General features: G+C 44.7%; 2 protein-coding genes across 3 annotated transcripts in view; one reads left to right on the forward strand and one right to left on the reverse strand.

Annotated features, from left to right (window-relative positions):
• NOL10 (nucleolar protein 10) overlaps positions 1-4554 on the reverse strand; it is an 81188-nt gene extending 76634 nt beyond the window's left edge. Inside the window, exons 1-2 of the mRNA XM_075598354.1 lie at positions 4360-4554; positions 1382-1427 (exon numbers count right to left, since the gene is read on the reverse strand). Coding sequence (XP_075454469.1) covers positions 1382-1427; positions 4360-4425 — 112 coding nt within the window. The 5' untranslated portion in view covers positions 4426-4554. The remainder of the gene's footprint in view (positions 1-1381; positions 1428-4359) is intronic.
• Positions 4555-4730: 176 nt separating this feature from the next.
• ATP6V1C2 (ATPase H+ transporting V1 subunit C2) overlaps positions 4731-14335 on the forward strand; it is a 72709-nt gene continuing 63104 nt past the window's right edge. Inside the window, exon 1 of one of the 2 annotated variants that reach the window (XM_075598356.1) lies at positions 4731-4832. The gene's annotated coding sequence lies outside the window, so the exon portion shown is untranslated. The remainder of the gene's footprint in view (positions 4833-14335) is intronic. The other variant, XM_075598359.1, reaches the window with a different exon arrangement.

Consider the following 14335-nt stretch of genomic DNA (forward strand, 5'->3'; position numbering starts at 1 on the left):
ATATATTTATATCTCCACTCTCTACCAACAGGTTAAAGCAGCAGTCCAAGCTGACGTTATTTCCGCCCCCCCCCCCCCCCCCTTTAAGATGTGCATCAATACAATCCACACAATAAGAAATTAGCCAAGTTGCTTATCGATGAAGATCCGGCTCAGGGGTTTACTAAATGGCTGTCAGTGCAGCAGAAGAGGACCAAATATGCAAAGTTCTGTGGGGGTGCACAGCTAGAGAGAGAGAGAGGGCAGGGCTCAAAAAAAGGTGTGCCAGAGCCTGTTTCAGAAGAGGAAGTGGATGTGACTTTGTAAATGGTTGCTATAGAAACAAAAAATGCTTATTATGTTATAATACATTAAAAATGTATTTGAGTTGTTTAAAAAAAATGCTAAAAGTATTTTCTCATACTACAGAACTGATTTATTTTTAAAAAATACACACATGTACGATATTGCTTGGTCTGCAGCTTTAGCACACCAGATACTGTTGCAGTCTGACAGATTCTATTAACTATAGCCTTCCCTTAGCCCAGGGGAGCGCAAAATGGTGGGCGCGGCGGTTACAGAGGTCCCGCGCTCTCCCCCAAGGCATTTAAATTGAATGTCGGGGGACCGGGCGAGGCCACTGTAAATTCCCTTACCGTGGCTTCCAGCGACACGTTGCCATGGCAACATGACGCCACGGTAAGGGTGATGAGGGGGGGGGGGGGCGCGAGCAGGTGGGGACAGCATGCAGGGGGGAAAGTTTGCGCACTCCTGTTTTAGCCTTCTCCACTAGTAAAATCACCTGTGGCAGTGACAGGCGTTTTCCTACTCTCACCAGCTATGTGGCAGCTCTTCTCCGTATACCATGTCACATTTAGGTACTTCTAAGACTCTTTATACCATTTGCTTATGCTGATATTACTATCCTATACACCTCTCAGGGTTATATTACACTATTACCCCTTGAGGTAATCCTGACTAGTGACACATATAGTGTTGGGCTACCAGGTTATTGGCCCGGATCAGCCTGCCACCAGTGGATGCACATACTTTAAGGCTAAGTTCCCTCCTACGTCCCTTACCTCCTTTGTTATAGTTTTTTGTTCATGTGTGATTAGTATGGACAAAAATGGCCAATCATTACCACTACCCTAATAAAGGTTACTTTTAATACTAACTTCACCTACCCTACCTATTCTGCAACGAGTGTAATCAAGTTGGAACCCTGCCCTCCTCTGTGTGTCTAACAGAACGGGCAGACTACGTGGGCCAAATAGAAATTGATGGCAGATAAAAACTATGTTACAAATTTAAAAAAAAAATACATTTGTATACATGTTAAGATATGTAAATAGAAAAAAAACCCTGCTAAATCTGCTTTCAACAGCTCACAGCTACTTACCCACATCTTTCTTCTGTAGGGCTCTTTTCTTCCGGTCAGAAAGCCACTGGCAATAAAGGAAAAAAATCTGTTAGTATCATTACCCAGTTAACCCTGATGAAGTCCTGGAGTGTAAAATGCATAGTGTATGTACAGTATTACTCTTGGTACCGATTTGTTTAATGACATACATAATACCCTATATACGTGTTAATGAAGGAATTGGTTGTTCCAGATAGGTGTGCGGTGTATATTCATAGCTTCTTGCGTAACTAGATAAACAGAGCAATACCCCCTCACCACCCCCAAAAAAATAAATAAATCTGGAAACCACACACTTTAAAAAAAACGAGTACATCAAGCACAAGAAAATAAAAGGTGGTTTTATTTTTAAGCTGCTTCAACGCTCATCATTTTCTTATCCCAAAAACCTTTTGTCATCAGTGACAGCGTGCTCCCCCCCCCCCCTCCCCTCCAATTAAGCACTCTTTGTAGATCAGCACAGACCCAGGAAGGGTCTTGACCTATCATAAACCCAATAGCTGGTATTTTAAGACAAACTAAGCACATTAACCCCTGAAGCACCAGATTGATTAAAATACTTAATATTCCCCACCGTTTTTATTACAATTCTTCTCTATGGAAAGGAAGCTTTTGGAACAGGAATGAGATGGGGGAATACCAAAGCCTCACTGATGTGCTCAATGAGACAGGTGCAGGGCCTCGTATTCCTGTTGTGTCACGTGTATTACTGCTGTAAAGCACCATGTAGCATAGACTTTCAGAGTAAGTACCATATACAGAAACACACACTTGTTGTCCTGCTCCCTCAATGAGTATAATTACCAGAAATCCAAGATCCCCTTTATGTTTGACTCCCTTAAGTTTCGATATGAAGAGGGTGACCCTAGCTGCAAATGGGGTGATAATGCCTACACCACGGATGTCAAACTCAGTCCTCCAGGGCTACCAACAGGCCAGGTTTTATGGATATCTCTGCTTCAGCACAGGTAGCTCAATCAGTAGCTGTACCAATGATTGAGCAACCTGTGCTGAAGCAGGGATAACCTGAAAACGTGACCTGTTGGTGGCCCTTGAGGACCGAGTTTGACACCCTTGGTCTACAAGGACAATAGAAAGCAATGCAGTGCAGTTCTCTATGGCCGAGAAATGGTTTAGACTAGAGGGAATAAGGAGATAAATCAACAAAAATGAGGGCATAGTGTTATAGTTATAGGTCTGATTAACGTTTCCTCTTAGGTCACATTAGACCTGTGATTTGAATTGGGTGATCCTGCCTTGACATTACAGAAGCCTGTGGGGAAGATTCTGTGTCAAAGAACATGGATGGGGCTATTCATTCATTGACTTCAATGGGAGTTTGTGCGATACTGCCCCGATCTGCATTATCAGTTTAATGCCCCCAATGAGTGCAGATAAAATGGGTGGTGGTGGTGGTGGTAAAGGGGGGGGGGGTGATAGCCCCATGGTTAGGAAGAGGTCAGAGGGACAGCGATGTTACACTCCAAGGACACAAAGATCAGTAAAATTTGGGGGCTCTGGACCACAAAACATTTTGATAGAAAAGCGTTGACTTCTATCAGTGACACTCCAAAGTAGGAAGCTGTTAAAAATAAAAAATTAGGAAGAATCAGAAGATCTGCGCTATTTCTACTGTTTTAATTTAACTTCCAGAGCATATTTTTTTTTTTTAAATAAACTTCATTTATAGAAAAAAAAAAAAAAAAAAAAGATTTAATTTAGGAACTCTCTCCCTTTCTAAGAATAATTATTGTATAAATCTTCCTGATATACGGTCAGAATCGTTTTTCAATTGTGAAATAAATGTAGAATGTTAAGTCAGGTACAGTACAACTACTTTAAGTCACTTGGACCACTGGAGATAATGCACACAATGCATACTCCACATGTACGTACGTAGCAGGTACAGTACTATGTTTATTGTTTATGCCTTGAACCAAATTATACCATATTTCTGCCCTTGTGTGAGCCCCGCGGGCTCTGCCACTGGCTGAAGCTCGGAACCTTCAGCTAAGTACAAGCAGCGTAAAGATGGTATATACTCACTAAAGCACATTCCTTCATCTTTTATAAGGTAAAGAGCGATGCGTTGTGGAGGCCAGCGGCAGGACGTTCAATACATCTCTAGTGATTCCGCGCCATTGATCTCAATTTAGGGCGGCTTTTTGGGCTTCGTCTACTGTGAAGTGGAGCGGAATGGCTTAAAAATGAATAACTGATATCATACAAGACTGACCCGTTATAGAAATCTTACCACCACTCCTATTTTATGTTTTAGGCTGCAGACAGGCAAGGAGTGGACGCGCTGGCGCTCATGCGCGGTGACGTCACGCTCCATGTTCGGCCGGGAGATTTGTGGCCGGCTAGGTGCGTGCGCAGGGGATTTGGGCGCGGCCATGACGTCACAGTAATGGTTCGCCCTCATTGGGCAAACCGCTCACGTGACGCGCGGTTCAACTTTGCTTGCTTCATCAAGCAGGTAAGCGCCGCGCTTGCTCACGCTGGCCATACACGTTGCCGCAATGTGTTTCATCACGGCCAGTGTGAGTGCTCGCTCAGCGCCACCCTGGGCGAGGCCTTAGGCCTCACGCTGGCCGCAATGAAACACATTGCGGCAATGTGTGGCCAGCATGAGCATGCGCGGAACTTAGCTGCTTGACAAGCAGGCAAATTTGAATTTGCTGCTTGCTTGCGCCGCCGCGCCTGCACGCTCAGCGCCACCCTGGCCGCAGCCTTAGTATATACAAATGAATGCAGAGATTGAAGTGCTTTATTATGGGTGAGATAATCTGTGCATATAATAAATTGCGTGTGTTACAGTGGCTCCAAAGGGGTTGCTCACTGGTTTGCAAGCTCGTGTGGCCGCTCTGGAAGTGATGTGCACAGATATATCTGCATGCACAATGTTAGGGAAGGTGATGTGTGATCATTAAGTCAGGGGGGTCAGGTCTCCTCACCTCAGGCAGGGACTTCCCGCAGCTCAGGTTATAGATCTTCACATCGTTGACATTAGAAACCTGCATGTTTGCTGGAGCAGTCGGGACCTACAAGACGAACATAACCCGGGGACACCAATACTTTCTGCACCAGGCAGGGACCCACGTTGTGCCCCTTCCCCAACCGAGTTTTTCCGGGTCACATGGGAAGGAGGGCGGAAGCAAAGCGTTGTAATACCAACGCCATCTTTTGGCTGTCAATTCGAATGTAACGGCCGTCATGTTGTGTATGGCAGAGCTTGAGGTGGGTGGAGTGGCCATGTTTTGGCTAGCAGTGAGACTTCTCCTGGAAACGGGGCGCCATCTTCTGGTTGGCGGATAGACTTTTTCGCTAACAGGCGCCATGATTTGGCTGGCAGAATTTCTCAGTCTCCAGGATACGGTGTTTCCTCACCGCCTAAACAAATCTGCAGTTTGCAGCATGATTAATCCTGGTGCTGTTGGTTTAGTCGATCATAATGTAACCTCTTTTGCTGTCAGTATTTAGCAGACAGTGTAATTGTAAGGAAGTCATATTAATTAATAGCATCAGATTTCTCAATAGCTTCTCATCCCCTAATTAGGCATGTTTATCCATACCCATAACTAGTCATGTTTATCCATACCCCTAACTAGTAGTCATATTTATCCATACCCATAACTAGGCATAAACCAAATAGTTCCCAGCACACAGTAATGGAGAGGACTTGTAATAGGCAAAAATGAATATTTAATGTGAAAGCATATAATCACACAAGTGTAGCGGGGTACCCCCTGGCTACTATTCTACCCAATGGGCTGGCAGTAAACCCTGGTATTTACAGGCTTGCCAGTATATGGTATGGGGTTTTCCCCTTCACCTTTTGGTACTGCACTTGAGTGACAGCAGAGGGTGGTACATCCAGGGCCATCTTAACAACATTAGGGGCCCCCGGGCAAAGCAGTGCACGGGGCCCTGCCTACACTGTCGCTCCCAGCCTCCCACGCGCTCACTAGCAGCAGCAGCAGCAGCAGGCACCGGAAGTGCTGCACTGCTAGGCTGCGAGCGGTGTGACGCGAGCGGGTGCCGGGCGGGCCGAGAGCGAGCGGAGCCGGGGTGCCGGGCGAGGAAAGAGCGAGCGGAGCCGGGGTGCCGGGCGGGGGGAGAGCGAGCGGAGCCGGGGTGCCGGGCGGGGGGAGAGCGAGCGGAGCCGGGGTGCCGGGCGGGGGGAGAGCGAGCGGAGCCGGGGTGCCGGGCGGGGGGAGAGCGAGCGGAGCCGGGGTGCCGGGCGGGGGGAGAGCGAGTAGGGTTGCCAGGGGACTTGTCCAAAAATACTGGACACAATGGTGAAAGGTGCGACGCACTCGAGAATCGTTGGTGGGAAAGAATGTTATTTATAAATGACCTGACTGTTATGTAATTTGTTCTAAATTTCACTCCAAGTATTCACCAATTTGCACCAATTTATATTCTATTTCGTAAAAAATCTGGGGAGGAGTCTTGGGAGGGAGCGCCCTTCCGAGGATTATTTTAGGAAATAGAATATGTAATAGTGCAAATTGATGCATGCTTTCAGTGAAATTTAGAACAAATAACGTAATGGTCAGATCATTTATAAATAACTGACCTGCAGTCATACTGTACATGGCGAGCAATACTGATCTTACTGCTCCTCCCACAAATTCCAAGATTGTTGCACCTCCTCCTCATCCCCTCTCTCTCTCTCCCTCCTTGTCCTCTCACCCTCCAACCCCACTTTGTCCTCTCACACCCTCCCTTCATCCTCTCTCATCCCCCCATCCCTTCATCCTCTCTCACCCCTGTCATTATCAGTACAGTAGCTTTCAAATTTAGACTTCAAAATCCAGCTTTAAATTGCATATTAAATCCTGCCATTGAATAAGTAACCTGCTCTGCCTTCTTGGGGATGATCAGTAAGTAAGAGTGCTGCAGAGATTGCAATGCTGTTGTAATGAGAGCTGAGTTATGAAGCCTTTCTGAGAATTTACAATGATGGTTAGCACACATACACTCACACACAGATACACACACTGAGATACACAAACACCGAGACATTCACTCACTCACACACACACTGAGGCACACACATATACAGGCAGGACATAGACAGAAAGACAGAAAGACAGACACACTGAGACACACACACACTGAGACACACACACACTCACACACAGATACACACACACACTGAGACACACACACATATACAGACAGGACACTGAGACACACAGCCTCACCTCTCTGCTGCATGCTTTTCCTCTGGTCTTTGGCCCCACCCCCCAGGATCCTGCCACCTCCCGATTGGCTGAATTACACAGCAGCAACCAATCAGAAGCTGCCCAGCCCCCTAACAGCAGCGGCCCTGCTCTATTCCATGTCCGGTATTATCTGTAAAATAACGGACACCTGGCAACCCTAAGAGCGAGCCGGGGTGCCGGGCGGGGGGAGAGCATTGGTGGGCATGCATGGGCCGGACGCGTGGGGCCCCCCTATGCTGGGGGGCCCGGCAACTGCCCAGCGTGCCCATACGTTAAGACGGCCCTGGGTACATCCTGTTGTAGCTGGGACAACGGGGTGCCCACCTTCTGGCTGTACTTAAGGTTAGGACCACCCTAAATTTGGAAGTTGTTCCTTCCCTCTGAGGAAGGCAGGTCGCACGACTGGGAGCCTGAGATTAGGGCCTACCCATGTGCTCTTCCTTACGGGGAGGAGTGAGTGTGGACCAATACCTCTGCCTCCACTAAGGAGGTGGGGAAGAGCAAGGATGGCTGCGGGTGCCCTTGGCCTGTAGTGGTGGTCGAGGGACCATCTTCAGTGATAACTGAGCCAAGAAACTGTATCCGGCAGAAGACTGCTGAGTACTTGTGTTACTGTAGACCGTAGTAATAAATCGTTCCCGTTTGCAATATACCTCCGGCCTGGTGTGTAATCTAACTGGGGGGAGAGGTAATCAGTTATACCGTGTGAGATCATCTCCATATCACCGGAGCCTACGGCAGATGGAGTCCCTGCACTGCTAAGTATTATGTGGGGTATGAACACCAGAAGCCTGTTCCTGTGTCCCCAAGTCATCGTGGACGACTCAGCCCTCCTGTTGCCAGCAGGTATATGCACCATACACCCTTTAAAGGCCCCTATCTGCGATTGGGGGGGGGGGGGACGGACACCATTACACAGGATATATAGAATGAAGAATGTGGGAGTAAACCTAACTCCAGGTGCTAAATGACACCCGAGGGGAAAGGGTGCAATGGAGGAAACGGACGAGAGGAGGAAAAACAGGGAAGGGGTGAGGGAGGAAGGGAGTGGGGTGTGAGAGGATAAAAACAAACAGAAGGATAAAAACAATAGGCAAGTAGAGGGGACAACATTTTGGGGATGAGCCCCTTCTTCTGGCCCTTTCCCTACAGTCTATGAGACCACAGGTACTTCCCTCTCCCTTAGTCCTAACCTCCAAAAAATACACACCAAGGGGAATAAACTACTCAAGTAGCAAATCAGGGGTTAAGCCCAAGTCTATCTACCATAGAACAGGCGAAAAAGAAAACTGAGCACTACTTCCAAGCAGATAAATCAGTCAGGCAAGAAGCGTACCATGGAGAAAACAATATCAAATTTAATGGAACATTTGAAAAAAGCTGCATATTGGGACAAAGCCCACACCAATGCGTTTCGAGCAAGGCTCTTTATCAAGGTGAAGATAAAGAGCCTTGCTCGAAATGCGTTGGTGTGGGCTTTGTCCCAATATGCTACTTTTTTTAAATGTTTCATTAAATTTGATATTTTTTCTCCATGGTACGCTTCTTGCCTGACTGATTTATCTGCTTGGAAGTAGTGCTCAGTTTTCTTTTTCTCCTGTTCTACGTTTGTTATGAAAACGGAGGCACACCTTTCCCCAGGACGAAGGTACTGATTCAACAAGAGGCTACAATCAAATGTTATTGGTCAGTATATTCATACACCATTCACTGTGTACCCACATTGATGTTTATATGTCTGGACACTAGAGTGTTTTGATTCCCTACTACAGTATCAGTGGGATATCTACCAGCTAATTCGAATTATTGTGGGTTTGTGATGTAAATACGGAGTCCCACAGAAACTGTTCAGCATTAAGAGACAGGAAACAGCTAAAGGCTAAATGTGATATGAATCAGGGCTCAGAGGTAGCAAGCTCACAATTTGTCAGGAACACTGGAAAACTGCTGCTCGCTGCGAAGAGTCTACCATACTCCTCAAACCGCAGAGTATTTAAACCCCTTGCTTGCATGTCCCGGATGTCAGGGGGTGTGGACATCCTCCACTTAAACAGCTTCCTATAGGCTGAGAGACCTGAGCAAGTGAGAGACTGGGAGGCAGACGATATTACCCAGATGCCCGACGCTGTGCTCGGTGACGTCATCAAGTACCCGGATGCGACTGATTCCATTGGCTGACACACTGTGTGTAACAAAGCGGATGTTAGTGTTGCATGTATTGGGGAAAACAGCAGCCAAAGAACAGGGATGGCGCTCAGCTTTGTGACGTCACTGGGTATCGATCCGCTGTGTATTCAGGATCAGAAGACAGTGAGGCTTCATAGACATAGTCCAGCAGGGATGGGGTGCACGTGAACATGTAAAATAAGCACAGAGAAAACATCAGACAAAATCCTAAAATCATAAAAAGCATACTGATGCCCAAGTACCAAACGAGGGGGTAATAAAGAAGGGGACATTAGTACTCAATAAGTGCCAGTGACTGAGAATAATGTTTCTAATGCGTCCACTCCAAGTACTGTAAGTGCAAACAAAAGGGACAGAGAAGTCTTTCTTAGCTCCAGTGGTGCCTGGTCTCTTCTGTATAAGGACACTCCTATCAGGGATTTCTGTTTTGGTACGCTTTTCCCTAAGAAGTGGGACAGGATAGCCCTTATCTTCAAACTTCCTTTGCATGAGATCTAGATGTGCAGGTACTGACTCAGGGGTACTGATGATTTTTCTTGCCCTAAGAAACTGACTGAAAGATAAACCCTTAATAGAACTAGGGGGATGGAAGCTAGTATAGTACAGAAAGTTATTCTTATCTGTGGACTTGGTGTAGATATCAGATGTTAGTTTACCATCGACAACACGTATCGTGGTATCCAGAAATTGATTGATGACTTGTTAATAATATTGGTGAAGCCAATCATGGGCAGAGATTAATTGAGGTCTCCAATGAAGGCTAGGAGTTCATCCTCAGTGCCCGCTCAAACAAGGAAAATGTCGTCAATACATCTTACCCACATACGCCCACTTGTCAAGAGGGATGGATGATTATAGACAAACTGATCCTCGAAATCATTCATGTAAACGTTGGCATATATGACTGCTACATTTGACCCTATGGTCGTTCCCTGACTCTGAATGTAAAAACTATCCTCAAACATAAAATAATTCTCACGAAGAATAATGTTGAGTAGATCCACTATAAACATGCGTTTCCTGTGTGTGAACAGCCTACTACAATCGACAGCGGACTGTACCGCCTGAACACCTTCGGTGTGAGGAATAGAAGTGTATAGGCTACTCACATCCAGGGTTACCAAAAACACTTCCTCATTAGTGATGGAGAACGTGTCTATTTTTCTCAGAAAATCTGATGTGTCCTGTATATAGGATCGTGATTCAACCCCAATGGACACAACAACTTATCTATGAAGACTGTTAGCACTTGAAAAATAGAGTCTATGGAGCTTCACTATCTTCTGCTCCTGTAAACACAGCAGATCGATACCCAGTGACGTCACAAAGCTGAATGCCATCCCACACCTATCTTCACCTTGATAAAGAGCTTTCTCGAAACGTGTTGGTGATGACTTTGTCCCAATATGCTGCTTTTTTAAAATGTTCCATTAAATTTGATATTTTTTCTCCATGGGTACGCTTTTTACCTGACTGATTTATCTGCTTGGAAGTAGTACTCACTTTTCTTTTTCTCCTGTTCTACGGTAGATAGACTTGGGCTTAACCCCGGATTTGCTACTTGAGTCATTTATTCCCCTTGGTGTGTATTTTTTGGAGGTTAGGACTAAGGCAGAGGGAAGTACCTGTGGTCTCATAGACTGTAGGGAACGGGCCAGAAGAAGTGGCTCATCCCCGAAACATTGCCCCCTCTACTTGCCTATCGTTTTTTATCCCCTCACACCCCCTCCCTCCCTCACCCCTTCCCTCTTTCTGTTTTCCCTCCCCTTGCCCGTTTCCTCCATTGCACCCGTTCCCCTCGGGTGTCATTTAGCACCTGGAGTTAGGTTTACTCCCATATTCTTCATTCTGTATATCCTTGTGTGATTATATGCTTTCACATTAAATATTCATTTTTGCCTATTACAAGTCCTCTCCATTTCTGTGTGCTGGGAACTATTTGGTTTATTATTAGGGTTTGAGAGGGTTGAGGTCCCTCCTCTGTTCCCGCTGTACCACACACGTAGATTTTTTTTCTTTTGTTCAATTATTTGATTGCTGTCTACTCCTTATATTATTTTTCTAACTAGGCATGCTTATCCATATCCCTAACTAAGCATCTTTATCCGTATCCCTAACTAGGCATCTTTATCCATATCCCAAACTAGGCATCTTTATCCATATCCCAAACTAGACATTTTTATCCATATCCCTAACTAGACATTTTTATCCATATCCCTAACTCGGCATCTTTATCCATATCCCTAACTAGGCATGTTTATCTATATCCCTAACTAGGCATCTTTATCCATATCCCTAACTAGGCATGTTTATCCATATCCCTAACTAGGCATCTTTATCCATATCCCTAACTAGGCATGTTTATCCATATCCCTAACTAGGCATGTTTATCCATATCCCTAACTAGGCATCTTTATCCATATCCCTAACTAGGCATGTTTATCCATATCCCTAACTAGGCATCTTTATCCATATCCCTAACTAGGCATGTTTATCCATATCCCTAACTAAGCATCTTTATCTATATCCCTAACTAGGCATGTTTATCTATATCCCTAACTAAGCATCTTTATCTATATCCCTAACTAAGCATCTTTATCTATATCCCTAACTAGGCATGTTTATCCATATCCCTAACTAGGCATGTTTATCCATATCCCTAACTAGGCATGTTTATCCATATCCCTAACTAGGCATGTTTATCCATATCCCTAAACTAGGCATCTTTATCCATATCCCTAACTAGGCATGTTTATCCATATCCCTAACTAGGCATGTTTATCCATATCCCTAACTAGGCATGTTTATCCATATCCCTAACTAGGCATGTTTATCCATATCCCTAACTAGGCATGTTTATCCATATCCCTAACTAGGCATGTGCATCCATATCCCTAACTAGGCATGTTTATCCTTATCCCTAACTAGGCATATTATCCATATCCCTAACTAGGCAAGTTTATCCATATCCCTAACTAGGCATGTTTATCCATATCCCTAACTAGGTATCTTTATCTATATCCCTAACTAGGCATGTTTATCTATATCCCTAACTAGGCATGTTTATCCATATCCCTAACGAGGCATGTTTATCCATATCCCTAACTAGGCATGTTTATCCATATCCCTAACTAGGCATATTATCCATATCCCTAACTAGGCATGTTTATCCATATCCCTAACTAGGCATGTTTATCCATATCCCTAACTAGGTATCTTTATCCATATCCCTAACTAGGCATGTTTATCCATATCCCTAACTAGGCATGTTTATCCATATCCCTAACTAGGCATATTATCCCCATCCCTAACTAGGTATCTTTATCCATATCCCTAACTAGGCATGTTTATCCATATCCCTAACTAGGCATCTTTATCCATATCCCTAACTAGGCATGTTTATCCATATCCCTAACTAGGCATGTTTATCTATATCCCTAACTAGGCATCTTTATCCATATCCCTAACTAGGCATATTATCCCCATCCCTAACTAGGCATCTTTATCCATACCCCTAACTAGGCATTTTTATCCATATCCCTAACTAGTCATGTTTATCCATATCCCTAAACTAAGCATGTTTATCCATATCCCTAACTAGGCATGTTTATCCATATGTGTTTTTTCCCCCCAAAGCTCACAAGCCTCAACCATTTTTGAATCTTGACACTCATCTATGAACATTGTAGGGTTTTCTGCACCTCAGTAGTTCTCAGTCTGTTGTCCCTGGACAGCCTCTGGTCCTTAGGACTTTATTGTGATCCCTGAAGCTGTTCAAATTCACTTCAGGCAGCTGTTTCCTGCAATCTGTACCTTTTCTGTCACTTTCTTTCACTGTATGGAAAGCTATTTTTTTAGATATAGGTCCAGTGCAATACACAAAAATATGTATAGCAATGGATAATTGAACAAAACTAAGTATTATATTCCTTTAAACTATTATTAATATTAAAGTTGTATATGACACAGATAAAATTGGAGAACCTCTTCCCCAGATTTAATTGGGAACCTACACAATTTTAGACTTTGACAAGTCACTGTGGGTTGGGGAACCATTATTTATAAAATGCAATAGGCACTACTGCAGTTTAATGCATAACCCCTATACGATCCGTGCCATAGATATTACCTTCCATTGACAGAATTATATGTTACCTGTAGTTATTGTTGGGGGAGGGGTCCGGAGTGTTTAAACAGGAAAGTTGATTTTTGAAAATGCACTATAGGTCTTTAATTAAAGAGAAGTCTGGAACAAACCTAGACCTGACAATTCACTAATTTAGCGTTAGCCTTTTTGGTTTGTAGTATCAGTACTCTCGTGAATATATTTCTATAATATTAAGAACCACTAAGGGTTTGTATTTTGTCAATCCCAGTTTCCCATACTTCTAAGTATTGGAAATCAATATTTTACTTACATTTCCCATCCTTAACAAAAACAATTAAAACTCAAACGTACAATAGGAAATATTTTAGTAATTTTTTAAAATTATTATTATGTATATCTTTATTTTTATAGCGCCATTTATGTACATAGCACCCAGGTTGATGTATGAGGTGTATAGCATCAGCCACGGAGCTACCCATATGCTTCGTTAATGAGGTGGGTTTTAAGATGGGTCTTAAAGGTGGATAGAGAGGGCCTTGAACTACAGACAGAGGCCAGGGTTCTCATTAGAAACTTGGGCATATCTGTAAAATACAAAATAGCAAATTGACGGAAATTGACATACAATCGAATGCCCCATGTCAAGTTTCTGACATGCGCCCCGTCTCCACTCCCCTCTGGCTCGTGCCCCCCTCCCTGCACGGCCCCGGCGTCAAGCGACGTCACAGGGTCATGTGATGTCATGTTGCCATGGCAACATGGCGTCACGTGACCCCGCGACGTCATTGATGCTGGGTTGCCATGGAGACGCGTGACTGGAAGGGAAGTAGAAGTTACAGAGGCCTCACGCGATCCCCGGCATTTATTTTAAATTCTTTCGAGGAAGCGCAGGGTTTCTGTAACAGCCGCGTCCCCCACAGAAAATCTCACCCCCCCTAGGGAGCGCCACCCCACTTTGCGCACACCTACCCTATGTCATAGTGGAGAAACTAAAAGCATTGCCAGTTTACAGGGTAAAGCCAGAGAAAGGACCTGGGTCAGCAAAAACCCTTCATCGAAATCATCTGCTGCTAATAGGCCAGCTGGTAAAATATCCTTTAAAGGAGGAGGCCTCTATTCCAAATAGGAGACTAAGGCGCAGCCGCCTAAATAGAGGACAAGGTCCGTTTCATGAGTCGCCTAAATCTCTCACAAGAGAAGACAACGATGAATCCGAAGAGGATGACGGATATAGGGAGGAAAGAATGTTAGGCCACTTGTCTGATGGTATGTACAAGAGCCATTGTGAACACTATCTGCAAGGTCACTGGAGTTAGAACTGCCCGGACTGGATCCTTCTGCAGAGGAATTTGTCCCCTTGAATCCCCCAGAACTTCAGGATGAATTTGTGAATGAGCAAAATCC

Source organism: Ascaphus truei, chromosome 4, assembly GCF_040206685.1.
Source record: "Ascaphus truei isolate aAscTru1 chromosome 4, aAscTru1.hap1, whole genome shotgun sequence".
Taxonomy (NCBI): Eukaryota; Metazoa; Chordata; class Amphibia; order Anura; family Ascaphidae; genus Ascaphus; species Ascaphus truei.